General features: G+C 53.1%; 2 protein-coding genes across 5 annotated transcripts; one reads left to right on the forward strand and one right to left on the reverse strand.

The window, feature by feature from the left end:
* The first annotated feature begins 5,079 nt into the window (after positions 1 to 5,079).
* KAT5 (lysine acetyltransferase 5) lies at positions 5,080 to 12,456 on the forward strand. Of its 4 annotated transcripts, XM_047692757.1 has the most exons (14): positions 5,081 to 5,313; positions 5,413 to 5,479; positions 5,804 to 5,872; positions 5,964 to 6,100; positions 6,385 to 6,540; positions 6,630 to 6,704; positions 6,806 to 6,880; positions 7,534 to 7,782; positions 7,860 to 7,949; positions 9,257 to 9,397; positions 9,476 to 9,569; positions 11,438 to 11,597; positions 11,722 to 11,803; positions 11,898 to 12,456. In XM_047692757.1, the coding sequence occupies exons 1-14, from the start codon at positions 5,302 to 5,304 to the stop codon at positions 12,030 to 12,032; spliced, it is 1,542 nt and encodes a 513-aa protein (XP_047548713.1). In that variant the 5' UTR covers positions 5,081 to 5,301; the 3' UTR covers positions 12,033 to 12,456. The 4 variants fall into 4 exon arrangements, with proteins under 4 accessions (XP_047548712.1, XP_047548713.1, XP_047548714.1 ...); XM_047692756.1 differs by having other exon boundaries at positions 5,080 to 5,479; XM_047692759.1 differs by lacking the exon at positions 6,385 to 6,540 and having other exon boundaries at positions 5,085 to 5,313.
* Positions 12,457 to 12,528: 72 nt separating this feature from the next.
* Positions 12,529 to 13,796, reverse strand: RNASEH2C (ribonuclease H2 subunit C). Its single transcript, XM_047692760.1, has 4 exons — positions 13,556 to 13,796; positions 13,168 to 13,367; positions 12,970 to 13,089; positions 12,529 to 12,664 (listed from the first exon to the last, which is right to left on the reverse strand). Exons 1-4 carry the CDS (start codon positions 13,725 to 13,727, stop codon positions 12,638 to 12,640), a joined length of 519 nt encoding a protein of 172 aa, XP_047548716.1. The 5' UTR covers positions 13,728 to 13,796; the 3' UTR covers positions 12,529 to 12,637.
* Positions 13,797 to 14,165: the final 369 nt, after the last annotated feature.

The raw sequence follows: 14,165 nt of genomic DNA on the forward strand, positions 1-14,165 counted from the left end.
GAGCCAGCTGTCCTCAGGCTGCTACTTGCGTACCCTGTCCCCAACAACCTTCATTCCCTCAAGTCATCTTTCAGAACTTCAATCGGATACATTATTTTCTTGTTCCAAGTTCAAGGGCTTCCCATTGCACCAAAGCAAAATCTAACTTCCTCACACGAGGGCCATAAAAGGCTCCGTGACTGGGCCCTGCCGGCCCTCTGCCTCCTGGATGATCATCCCCCATTCACACTGGCTTCTTGTTCCTGGAGAACACTGAACTTGACCTCCTTACTTGCCATTCCAGCTGCTTGCAACACATCTCCTCCAGATCTTCTACGGCTGCCCCTCCTCGTTTCTACAATTTCAATTCCAGCAGAGCTCACCTACAGGGCTAGGTTGGCGTCGGGTGTACAATACAGTGATTCTGTCCATGACCTCGTGCCCGTTGGGATAAGTGTGCTCTTCATTCCCTCCATCTATCCCCCCACCCCACCCTGGTCTGGTAACCACCGGTTTGTTCTCCATATTTAAGAGTCAGTGTTTTTGTCTCTTTTTCCTGCAGGGAGATCCTCCTGGCTGCCTCAACAACCCTCTGGCCTCTCCTGGTTGCCACTGACATGCTGTTTGGACGGACAGACCCTGGTTTGCCTAAACCAGTGGAATTCCATCCTCCCTGGCCAGCGGCATTGGCTGAGGCAGAGACACATGCCCTGAGATGGTTTACTCTAAGGGATCCCCAGGATTTTCCTTCCACAGTTGGGTAGGACATTTTTCTCCTCGGACATGGCCTTGAACACACATAGGCCCTACAGCTAGGTGCAGCTGTCCTGTGATCCTGAGAGAAGCCCACCTTAATGGAGGAGGAAGGTGACCATGAGGAGGCCGGAGTGGAAAGACAGAAGCTTCGTTGTTGAGGACACTGACAGAGAAGCCATCCTCAAGCCCTGTGTGTCTTTGGGCCACATGGACCAAGACATTCCCTCACCGAAAGTTGGAAGCAGGGAACTTCGAGACTCTGAGTGGTAGAAATCCTGATGGACAGCCCTCACAGAGGCCTGCACTGACTGGGCCTCGTTCTTGGCCAGATCACACTGCTTTATCATCAACACTTACCACTCTCCACGGGGATTATTTTAGTTCTGTTTTGTGAGTTGCTCATGTCCATCCCCCTCCAACAGGGGCCTCCTCTGTTTTCACTCAAGTTGCTCCTGCGTGGTGTGGCACATACTTGGTGCTCAGTGAATGTTGTTGAATGCTTGATGCCCTGTTCACGAGCTGTTTCTTTTTTCCCTTTTTCACTCTCTCCGTTGTTGCTGTCTTCACTTCCTGGAATACCCCCAAGTCCTTTCTCTGGCCAACATTTACTCATCCTCTAAACTGTAGATCATGTATCAAATACTCTGGGATCTGTCCCTGGATCCGTCTCTTCTGAGCTTTCCTTTCCATGCTACAAGACTAATCTCTCTCTGCAGTAAATGTCAGTGCACATCTCTGGCTCCCTGGGGAGACCATGTGCTTAATCCCTTGATAACTGAATGCCTACTATGAGTCAGGCACTATTCTAGAAGCTGGGAAAACAGCACTGGACAAAACAGTATAAATACTGTGTCCCTGTGTTGATAGATCTTACGTTCTAGTGAGGGAAAGACAGTTAACAAGTGAGTAAGAAAAACATGATTTGACCACTGGCAATCCAGGCTATGTAGGACAACGAGCAAAGGAGGAGGGTGATGAGGTGGGTGGGGGATGGCAGGCTTAACTGGGGAAGTCAGTGGTGGCCTCACTGAGAAGGCGACATTTGAGCAAAGGCTTGCATAAGGTGACAGACTGAGCCAGGTGGATAAATGGGGAGGAAATACTGCAGGCAGGAAAGAGCAAAGGACCAGAGAAAGGAACTTCCTGCTATGTCCTGGAAACACGGGGAAGCCAGTGTGGATAGAATGTAGTGAGGGGACAACAGGAGAAGCAGAGTTGTAATGGGGTTGGATATATACAGGGATTTTGAGTTTTACTCTGAGTTAATGACAAACCATTGGTGGATTCTGATCATCAAGGTGACATGGTGTAAATCATATTTATTTTTTTAAATGATGGATTTATTAGAGAGAGTGTGTGCATGTGCGCACAAGGGGGAGGAGGAGTAGAGGGAGAGGGAAAAGCAGACTCCCTGATAAGGGACTCGATCCCAGGACCCTGAGATCATGACCTGAGTCAGATGCTTAACTGAGATACCCAAGTGCCTGGGTGTGAATTAATATTTTTTTTTAGATTTTTTTTAAAATTTATTTGACAGATCACAAATAGGCAGAGAGGCAGGCAGAGAGAGACAGGAGGAGGAGGCAGGCTCCCTGCTGAGCAGAGAGCCCGATGCGGGACTCGATCCCAGGACCCTGAGATCATGACCTGAGCCGAAGGCAGAGGCTTTAACCACTGAGCCACCCAGGCGCCCTGAATTAATATTTTTGAATGATCCCTCTTGTTCCCATGGATGAGGCTATTGTGATAGTTTTGGGAGGAGGTGGTGGTAGCTTGCACCAGAGTGGTAGTGATGAAGGCAGAGAGAAATGATAGAGCCTAGAATGGCTGAGCGTGAGAGGAAAGTTAGATGACTTCAAGGTTTTTGATCTGAGAAACTGGATGGATAAAGCATCACTGACAAGAACAAGAAAGACAGTGGGAGGAGACAGTCGGGAAGGAAGACCAGGAGTTTGGTTTTGGACATGATCTCTAGACAACCAGGCAGAGATGCTGAATGGGTGGTGAGGCTGAGTTGGGGGGAGAGATCTAAGCTCAAGATATGAATTTGAGAAACCTCAGCATGTCAATGGTATTTAAAGCCATGAGCCTTCAGGAGAGACCATGAGTGGGGAGTGTGGAAACAGACACGAAGTACAGGGCCGAACCTGGGGCCCGTGAACATTTAGCAGTCATGGACAGGAAGAGGAATGAGCAGAGGAGATAAGGAGCAGCCACGGAAGTTGGATGAGAACCAGGAGGGTCTGATATCCTGGAAACAAGGACAAGAGTGTTTCAAGGCTGAGACAATGACCAACTATGCCAAATGCCACTGCCAAGAGGATCAAGAAGCTGCCACAGGATTAGCATGGGTCACTGATGACTCTGACAAGGCAGAAGGGACTGAACCAGTACTAACTGTGATAGATAGCAGGCTCTGGATAAATACTTATTGATTTATTGACTGTTATCAGCAAATGGCCAATTTTGACAGTCTTCTGATTTGTCCTGTTCTGGTTTTACCTCCTTTAATTCAAAGACAGTGCCAGCAGGGTGATCTTTCCAAAAGGCAGATAAAATCATTCCCCCATTTATATCTTCAATACAAATCATGCTGTTATGAATATCTGGAAGATTGTACACATAAGGAAAGACGGTGTTTGTAGCACTGTTTGTAATAGGGGAAGATCGGAAATAACTTGGAATATTCAACAAGGAGTAACTGGTTATGGCAGGTAAGATGCGTCTAAACAACAAAGCACAATGTAGTCATTAAAGTATTGCTAAGAGTATTTCGTGACAAGCGTTTAATTTACGTTGCTAAGCAAATGAATTGGGAACAGCACAATATGTACAGTCAAGAACCTACTTTTGGGGCACCTGGGTGGCTCAGTTGGTTAAGCAACTGCCTTCCGCTCAGGTCATGGTCCCAGAGTCCCGGGATAGAGTCCTGCATTGGGCTCCCAGCTCCAAGGGGAATCTGCTTCTCCCGCTGACCTTCTGCCCTCTCATCCTCCCCCCGCCCAAATAAATAAATAAAATCTTAAAAAAAAAAAAAAAGAGAACCTACTTTTGTAATGAACAGACAACACAATAGTCTATAAGGCAGAGTCTGGCAAACATTTTCTGCGAGGGGCCAGGCAGTAAATGGTTTAGGTTTTACAGACCACATCCCAGGCACAATTATTTACTCTTAATGTGAAAGACCTCAGAGATAAAATGTAAATGAGGAGTATTTGAACCTCATAATTTTCATGTATCACAAAATAGTCTTCTTTTGATGTTTTCCCAGCCATTAACAAATATAAAAGTGATCCCACTGGCTGGCTGTAGGAAAACCAGAAGAGGGTTGGATTCGGTCCATAGGCCAGTTTGCTCAACCCTGGTCTACAAGACAATCAACCAAGATGTTCACTGTACACATTTACTCCTGATGGTCTGAGACCATACTTTTCTCCCCTTTATCATGGTCTGTTTTGAGGGGGACAGTTTCCCCCCAGATTATCTGCTTGGCTCATCCCTTTACCCCTCTGAAGCTTTGGTCAAATAATACAATTACAGCCAGGCTTGCCCTGAGCACTCTATTTAAAACTGCAACCTCTGTGCCTGGGTGGCTCAGTGGGTTAAGCCTCTGCTTTCAGCTCAGGTCATGATCTCAGGGTCCTGGGATCAAGGCCCCACGGACGCTCTGCTCAGGGAGGAGCCTGCTTATGCTCCCCCCACTTGTGATCTCTGTCAAATAAATAACTGAATCTTTAAAAAACTGCAACCTCTTTACCCATGTCTTTTGGCTTGGTAGTTTTTTTTGGGGGGGCGGTTTCATACACGTAACACTTTTTCATATACTAAATAACTTAATTTTAAATGCACTTGATATGTATACCTCTCTTTTTCCTCCCAACCCCCAAGACTGTAAGCTCCATGAAGCCAGGCTTCTTCACCATACTCACTAATGTATTACGGGCTCCTGGAACAATGCCTGGCACATGCTAGAGGATCACTAAATATCTGTTGAATGTATACATGAACATTATTTTTTAAAATAAATCTAATCTACAAAACAACAAACCAAACATCTGAATCCCCATCACCAAGAAAGAAGTCCACAAATCACCCCGCACCAGGTCCGTTCGCAGTCCCTCCCACTTCCCCAGCCCCCCACTCCCCCCAGACACCCCGCTATCCCGCCCCCCAGCGCCAAGCACGCGCAGTTCCTCCTGGCGACGCCTCCTGCTGCCACTAGGAGACGCCCGAGCCCGGCCGTCCTCGAAGCACAAACCTGTTCCCACGTGACTTGCGCTGTAACCACGTGACCGGCGTCGCGCCCGGTGGGCGTCACGTGACGGACTCAGCTTTCCTCCAATCGTTGTGCGCAGTTCGGGGATTCCGCCCAGGACTCGGACCGAAACTTAAAACACCCCACTCTCCCGCCAGCCAAACGGCACGGCTGCCTGCTTCCAGCCGGACAGTCGTGTCTCTCAAAAGTCTTCTTCTAAAGCGGCTTCAAGAGGCGCGGGCCTACGGCGCGTTGAACCCCGGAAGTGACGTCTCCCAGAGGGGCCGGAAGTGGCAGTGGAGGGAGGGAAGATGGCGGAGGTGGTGAGTCCGGTGCCCGGGGCGGGGCGGAGGGAGCCAGGGGAGGTGGGTAGAACCCGAGGCCCCCCAGTAGCCGACCCTGGCGCCGCGCTGTCTCCCCAGGGGGAGATAATCGAGGGCTGCCGCCTGCCCGTGCTTCGGCGGAACCAGGACAACGAAGATGAGTGGCGTGAGTGACGTCGGGGGGCGGGGCTAAGGAACCTGAGGGCGAGGGGCGGGAGGGAGTCAACCGAACCCTCGGGAGGGGGTGGGGCCTCTATAATCCGGAGGCGGGCGGGGCGCAGATACCCAGGAGGGGCGTGGCTTTCTGCCTCTCCAATGGATAGGGCGGGGCTTGGGGAGGGGGCAGCACTTGATGACTAAAGGGGGTTCGGGTGAAAGCTTCTAAGTGCTGGGGCTTAGGGATCCGGCCTGGGGGAGGAGATCAGGTCTTAGGAGGGTGGATTCTCATCGCCTGGCTCGACTAAGGCTCTTGGCTGTGTTGTTCCCACAGCCCTGGCCGAGATCTTGAGCGTGAAGGACATCAGTGGCCGCAAGCTTTTCTACGTCCATTATATTGACTGTGAGTCCTGGGCTGGGGTGAGGTAGGGAGGCAGGGTGGGGTTGGGAGACAGCCTCTGGCATTCCTTCCTGAGCCATCCCCACTGCTGCAGTCAACAAACGCCTGGATGAATGGGTGACCCACGAGCGGCTGGACCTAAAGAAGATTCAGTTCCCCAAGAAAGAGGCCAAGACCCCCACCAAGAACGGACTTCCTGGGTCTCGCCCCGGCTCTCCAGAGAGAGAGGTGGTGAGTAGGTCCCCTGCTTCACCTTTTCTCTCCTGCCTCCTACTTTTCTCATCTCTTGGCCTCAGGGGATTTTGGATGGGTAGAAGTCTGCACCCTTCCACTCTGGCTTCAGCTTGCAAAGGATGGGGGCAAAATTGTAGTTTCCAGAGTCCAGTAGCTATTCCTATGTCCTTGAGAGGGCAGAGGGTGGGGCTTGATTACTCCACGTTGAGGGGCCCCTACTCCCCTTTCCCATCCCACCACCATCCCCACCCCAGAGGAAGACCCTGGACCTATCTCTACAGCCGGCCTCCGCCCAGGCCAGCGGGAAGACCTTGCCAATCCCGGTCCAGATCACACTCCGCTTCAACCTGCCCAAGGAGCGGGAGGCCATTCCCGGTGGCGAGCCTGACCAGCCGCTCTCCTCCAGCTCCTGCCTGCAGCCCAACCACCGCTCAACGGTACCCTCAGCAATTCCAGGGACCTTGCTTTCCTCTGAGGTCCCACCTTCTCTACCTTCTGACCCACCTTTCTTGGTTTCTCTCTGCAGAAACGGAAGGTGGAGGTGGTTTCACCAGCAACTCCAGTGCCCAGCGAGACAGCTCCAGCCTCGGTTTTTCCCCAGGTGAGTCCCCTAGACCCTTTTCTTCTTCCTTTTCCCCTCTGGCAGCCCCTTTCAGGCTCCTCTCACCACTCTCCGTTCTCTTCTCACCATTTTACCTGCAGAATGGATCAGCCCGTAGGGCAGTGGCAGCTCAGCCAGGACGGAAGCGAAAATCAAATTGCTTGGGCACTGATGAGGTAGGTCTGGGGAGGAGGGAGGCTGGGTGAAAAGGAGGATGGAGAGTTTAGTGATGGGTTTAAAAAGAAACAAGAAGGGGCACCTGGCTGGCTCAGTTGGAAAAGTGTGCCACTCGATCTCAGGGTTATGAGCCCCACCTTGGGTGTAGAGATTATAAAAAGTAATAAATAAACGCCTGGGTGGCTCAGTCGGTTAAGCATCTGCTTTCAGCTCAGCTCATGACCCCAGTGGGATCGAGTCCTGCATCAGGCTCCTTGCTCAGTGGGGAGTCTGCTTCTTCCTCTGCCTGATCTGCCTGTAGCTCCCCTTGCTTTGCTCTCTGATGAGTAAATAACATTTTTAAAAACAAACACGTAAACATAAATTAATAGCTAAACAAGAGGTGATAGCAGTGATGATTGTTGGTAGGATTAGGAGCAAGAAGAGCTGGTTCGGGTCAGTCGTTAGTGTTCTTTCAAACCGCAATTGAGAACTTTCCTAGTTTCCTTTTATTTGGAAAGTGGGGGATGTAATATAGTACCAGCCTCCCCCTCCCCCTTGGGTGGTTGCTAGGCTTGAACAAGGAAAGCTGTGGAAGGGTTATGCGAGCTGTTAGGTGTCCTGCCTGAGCTGTCTTCTGTAACCTGGCATTTTTCCCACCGGCCCTGGGCAGGACTCCCAGGACAGCTCAGATGGAATACCGTCAGCGCCACGCATGACTGGCAGCTTGGTGTCGGACCGGAGCCACGACGACATTGTCACCCGGATGAAGAACATCGAGTGCATCGAGCTGGGCCGGCACCGCCTGAAGCCTTGGTACTTCTCCCCGTACCCGCAGGAGCTCACCACGTTGCCCGTCCTCTACCTCTGCGAGTTCTGCCTCAAATACGGCCGCAGCCTCAAGTGTCTGCAGCGTCACTTGGTACGAGGAGTCCTGGGGAGCTGCTTTCCTACCACCCCCCATGCAGCCCCTGCCTCTGATCCTCCTCTCTTCCTCAGACCAAGTGTGACCTGCGACATCCTCCGGGCAACGAGATTTACCGCAAGGGTACCATCTCTTTCTTTGAGATTGACGGCCGTAAGAACAAGGTCTGTGGCCAAGGGGCAGTGGGGAGTCATCGGCACTGGTGATCTGGGGGAAGTGAAATGCACAGCTCTTTCCTACTCAGGAAAACACAGAGCAGTCTGGCCAACAGATTAGTTTATCCCATTTCTGTTGAATTCCTGCTATAAGGCAGGTATTGGGAGATATACTGACCGGTAATTAGACAAAACCTCTTGAGTTTCATAGTCCATGGAAAAAACAGATTTGCCCACGTCCACTTAGATCCCGGGGATAAGGGTCACGAAACAAAGGGTGGGTTATGAGGACTGGGAGATGGCCCACAGTGCTTCCCAGAGGAGGTGGTCTTTGATCCTTGACATGAAGGATGGGGTAGGTCAGGGGATCCCAAGCAGCGGGGATGGATGTACAGATGGGATGAAAGGTCAGGATCATTCCAGCTGAAAGGCAGAGAGGACGAGGCAAGGCTGTTTCAAGAGACAGAGCTCAGGTGGCGAGAAGGTCAGCTGGGGGAGGGGGAGGGTCACTGCAGGTTTGGGGCTTCAAACCTGCCTTAATCATTGGCTGCGGGAAGGAAGAAGGGAGCCATCTGGGTGTACTCTTAAGACTGCAAGACCATTCCTGGGGCACAGAGGGCAGTGGGGGAGAAGCAGGCATCTTGGACTGCGAGGGAGAGCCCTGGCTCGGGTGCTGAGGAGGCTCGAGGGAAGGATGTGTTGCTTTCACCCCTGTTCTGTTACTAAGACTCAGGCACCCAGATGGCAGTGTCCAGCAGCTGGTTAAAAGCCGAGTCTGATGGGTGGGAGGACATATGTGTGGAGGTGAAGCAGAGCAGTAAGATTAATTGTTTTGCTCCTGAAGCTGTTACTTTGAGTTTCAGAATATCGTCTCTCCACTGTAGGACAGATCAGCCTCCAATAGGTGTGACTGTAGGCCAGGAGAGTGTTGTGGTTTTTGACAAGCAGATTCCTAGACTGTCACCAGGGTAGAGCTGCTCTCCTAAACCCTGGCACAGTCTGTCTTCCTGGACCCACCACAGTAGAGGGCCGTGGAAGCTCCCCCGCAGGCCTTAGGTGAAGGTGTGGGGAACAGGGGTAAACCAGCCCCAGCTCCCCAGCAAGACAGCTGGGCAGACACTCTCCCAGAGTGGGTACACAGGATCCTTGCCACTGAGAAGTAGCTGTGCCTGAGTGCCAGAGACAGCCTGACTGAGAGAATGGGTCAGGGGCCAGGGAGGAAGGGTCGTCATCCGTCACCAGCCTCTGGTAGAGAAACCAAACGGCCACATTTAAGACAGGGTACCCAGAGCAGTGACAAGCCTTTTCCTTTGCAGAGTTATTCCCAGAACCTGTGTCTCTTGGCCAAGTGTTTCCTCGACCACAAGACGTTGTATTATGACACAGACCCCTTCCTCTTCTATGTCATGACAGAGTATGACTGCAAGGGTTTCCACATAGTGGGCTACTTCTCCAAGGTGAGCACTCACCAGGACCCACTCTCGGCCCTGCCCGGAGCCGTGGCCCCTCCTCACTCCCCCACCCCCATTTTCCAGGAAAAGGAATCCACGGAGGACTACAACGTGGCCTGCATCCTGACCCTGCCTCCCTACCAGCGCCGGGGCTATGGCAAACTGCTCATCGAGTTCAGTGAGTACCTGTGAGCTCGGCTGGGGGTGGGCCCCTGCAGGGCCAGGCCTGGGACCAGGGCTGCCATCACACCTCCCCTAGGTGTTAGGTTGCTGTGATCATCAGCCCTGCCTGGCTGGCCAGAAAGAAAGCTAGCACTTGCCCAAGGTTCCCTCCATGCTCAGGGTGACTGCCCTGCCTACCTGGGCTAGGTTTGCAGCTCCTCATTTTTCCTTGGCAAAAGTTTTTAAAAACCACCCAATTTTTCCCAACCCTGACTCATCTGTTCCCGCCCAGGGCCCTGGACAGAAGGCAGGTGAGCCCCTGTTGCTTGTCTGTCTGATTCTGGGCTATCATACAAATTCCTGAGCAAGGAGCAGTGCTTCGTTTCACTAGTTGTCTGAGCCTTGCAGACGGCGGAAGTTCGAAATGCTGTTAATTCGGCAAAAACAAGGAAGCACTGACTCGTATGGCTTTGGCTTCTTCTCCTTGGGTTCAGGCAGGTCCATCTCGTGAAGCCCATGAGGGACTCGACTCCTTCATACATGAACTCTTCTCTGTCCTCCAGCTGCCCCCTTCTGCTTCCCAGCAGCTTAATCCTACTCCATTCAACTCACCACTCAGTGGAACCCTTGGGATAATCAAGCCCTGACCTGAGAGACAGGAGGGGGTGCCTCAGCTGTTTGATGAAGACGCAGAGGCTTGCCTTGATCAAGGTCACGGTCCATTTGAGGAATTTTATTAACAAAATGAAGCCAGGATGGGGTCCCATCCTTGGAAAGCCCTCAGCTTGGTAGGGTGGGCAGACACTTAAAATGAATCTAAGCCTTGAAGGTCAGACCTCAGTGGAAACAGAATGTGGGCAAGGTCACCAGCGCGAGGCACTCGGTCCTCCCGCGCAGGAGTGGACAGGTGCTCCAGAAGTACCCACTGTGGGCAGTACTTGATGGCAGGTAGATGTTTGCCAGGGAGGGGCCGGGAGCTCCCTGCTGAGGCGAGTGTGGCCTCCAGATGGTCTGTCAGGACTCCACAGGCACTGGCGGGCCCAGCAGAATTCAGTAGGAATCGGGTGTGCCTCCTACCCCTTCCAGGCTGTTTTTCTCTAAAGCAGCAGCCTCTCTGTCCCTCTCCCAGCTAGACTGCTTAGTCGAAGTCACAGGAAATTGGGCCAGGCTGGCTGATAAAGATTGGGAGGGCTGGGCAGAAAGGGCCGTGACCCAACATAGTAATGATTGAGGGTGAAGAAGGGCTTCTAGAGGTAATGGTGACACCCCAGAATCCCAGGGACAATGAAGATTCTGCCAAGAGACACGAAGCTATATAAGGTTCCACAGGGCCTGAGGGGCTCACTGGGAACTGTGTGCCAGTGGTCAGTGCTCAGGGGGTGACCAGTCCTCAATTACCTGCTGAGGAATGGTCACCTTCTGACCCAGGAAGTGCACTGGTGCCTCTCTCTTTGCTTCCTGTCAACACCTAGTTGGGCCAGCGTGGTCTTGGAGCAGCTGATGCTCCTCGGGCCGCAGCTAGCGGGACTGATTTAACTGCAGAGCCAAATCTCTTCGAGCCTAGAGCAAACATGGGGTCTGTCTTCCCTTCTCACAGACAGCCAGAGTCTGGAATGATGAAAATCAGAGGCACTTGCCTTTCCTCCCATTTTCTCTGCACTCCCCTGGGATTATAGCTGTTCCCATCAGTACCTACCTCTACAGCACAGAGATGAAGAATGAATGGTTATTAGTTCTCTACAGGGAAACAGACGAAGCAGACAAGCCCCATGTGGCAGGACCGAGATGGGAACCCAGCAGTTTACTTCTCTAACTCGTGTTCAGGAACATTGGTTGCATGAAGGTGTGATCACTGACCTACCCCTTCCTGCTTCCTTGCTGTAGGCTATGAACTCTCTAAAGTGGAAGGGAAAACAGGGACTCCTGAGAAGCCCCTCTCAGACCTTGGCCTCTTATCCTACCGGAGCTACTGGTCCCAAACCATTCTGGAGATCCTGATGGGGCTGAAGTCAGAGAGCGGGGAGAGGCCACAGATCACCATCAAGTGAGCCTGGCCTTCCCTCCTCCCCTGGGGGTGCATGGCATGGCCCCTCCTCACTCCTGGGGTTCTTGGGGGCTTGGGGCAGAGATGAAGGCCTCCAAAGGACCTGATCTTTGCCCTCCCACAGTGAGATCAGTGAAATCACCAGCATCAAGAAGGAGGATGTCATTTCCACTCTACAATACCTCAACCTCATCAACTACTACAAGGTAGGGAGGCAGGCAAGGGGAGACAGGTGAGTGTAGGGCTGCAGAGTGCAGGCCCCACATGGGCTGACCCCCTCTGCCCCCATCTCCCATCCAGGGCCAGTATATCCTCACGCTGTCAGAGGACATCGTGGATGGACACGAAAGAGCTATGCTCAAGAGGCTCCTTCGGATCGACTCCAAGTGTCTGCACTTCACTCCCAAGGACTGGAGCAAGAGGGGAAAGTGGTGACCGGACAATGGCCACAGCAGTGGCGACAAAGGAGAACTGGGGCTGACGGCACATCCCACCCCTACCGGGGCCCCCGAGAGGCACACCAAGGGAGGTGGCGCTGAGGACAGCGCCATAAGGAGAGGACAGGCCTGGTAGGGGCTGCTGGTGCCTAGCACCAGGGTAAGCTCAGGGCTCAGATCAGCTCCAAGGTCAGCTGGCTGCAGGTCTGGGCCTGCTGTGAACCAGAGACTGGACAGAGCCAGGCAGCTGTGTACAGTGGGATAGGGGGGTGGGGGAGTGGGTGCACTCTGTACAGGGGGCCAGTGGCTGTAAAAATTTCTTTTGTAAAGTAGGAGTTGGGTGGGGAGGGGTCCTGGCTACAAAATTCTGGCCTCTTTTGCCCTCACTGCCCCTTGGAAATAAACTGTTTCTATGGGCCAGAGCCATGAAAGTTTCTTGTGGGAGAAAGGGCAGTGTAGTTCAGGGACTCCCAAGGTGCCCACAAACTCACAGGTGCTGTGAAGAGCTTGTTTATTGGCGGTGATGGAATCCGTGGTTCCAAAATGAAGAGCTGGCTTATTGGGGTGGAGGGACTGGTGACTTTCAATGTCAAGTTCAGGTTCTCAGTCCTCAGGCACCTGTGCGTGAATCTGCAACGGGAGTCACCTCTACTGTTAGATTGTTGACATACAGTGACTGGGTGGCTCACGTACTCTAGGTGGGACCAAGCTACTCAGAATGATAACCCCCTTCTAGACAGGTCAGGGGTGGGGAAACCACACTGCACCCCCAACCAGTCTAATCCTCCAGACCCAGGTTCCATCTGCCCCATTGTGCTCCCGGCCCCGAAGCTCCAAATGCACTCGGGCAAGATTCTGAACAACCCAGGGAATAACCTTGAAGTCACAGGGAAATGGATGGGGCTGTTAGAGTGAGAGCCCGTCCACCCACTCACCGCTGCAGCGAGGCTGGGCCAGGTTAGGGCCCCGCGCACTTTGGCATCCGGACCAGGGATGGTTTCCAGGCCCCACAGTGTGAAGCGGCTGAAACTGGCAGTAGCTCCGAAAAACTGGTCCTGAGGAAGGGGCCCAGCTCAACATCGGGGCCACCGCGGCTTCCCAACCCCCCTCCGCCCCTGTCCCCCTCTGCTCACAAAGTCCCGCTCCAGCGCCTCGGGGGGCTCCGTCAGCTTCTGCTCCTCTCGCTCATCTTCATTCGACGAACCTTCCGAGAAATCCTTCCCCACCGGCACCTCTCCCTTTTCTTCCATCACCGTCACGTATCCCACGAGGCCAGGCGGCACCACCACCTCCTCGCCCCGTAGTCTGCGGCCCCGAAATGACACTTCGAGTCCTGCAGGAAGCAGGCGCAGGGTCTCGGTGAGGGCCTGATTCAGGCCTTGCGGGGCAAGCCCCTTGGGGCCCTCCCTCCACCTCAGGTGGACCACGATCCCCAGGAGTCCTTGCGCCGCTCCTCGCCGAAGAGAGCGCGGCGTGGGCGCGGGGGCTGCCGGGAGCCGTAGTCCCGCGCTGAACACTCACCATCCGGACCCTGGCGGATGGCTGGGGTGAAGAAGCGCTCCACCGGGGCGGGCCCGTTAACCTGAACCTCGCAGGGCAGAAGATGCAGCGTGGCGCAGGCGGCGTCGCGCAGCGTGCCAGGGCGCAAGTGGACGCGGCACTTCTCAACCGCCACCTCGTCGCTGCTTTCCATCCTCCGCCGCGATTTCGCCGCTCGCTGGCTAAGGCCAAAGCTGGCGCGTAAAGCGCGCGGAGCCTGTCGGGAGGCCGGGGACGATCAGCGCAGAGGCTCCTGGGAGGCGTAGTCCTTCCCTGAGGCTCCTCTGAGCCTCTGCGAGCTCCGCCTCTCCGTGTTCAAGTCTCGGTCTTTTTTTCTCGAAAATGTTTTTCGGTGGTACATTCTTATTGTAAAAAATTAAAACTATTCCGAAAATTACTCTTTTTATGTTATCGGTAGGGAGAGTTGCTTGTTCGTTTTAATGGGACATCAACCCTTCCTCAAATGCGTGGAAGATACTGTATCCTAGTTCGTGGTTTGTTTTCCAAACAGTGACTTTTATTTTTTTGTAGTAGATTTATCAACCTTTTCTTCTTATGCCTTCTTTGTTTTCACAGTACTATTTCGTTTTTG

The sequence above is a fragment of the Lutra lutra genome, chromosome 10, assembly GCF_902655055.1.
Source record: "Lutra lutra chromosome 10, mLutLut1.2, whole genome shotgun sequence".
Classification (NCBI taxonomy): Eukaryota; Metazoa; Chordata; class Mammalia; order Carnivora; family Mustelidae; genus Lutra; species Lutra lutra.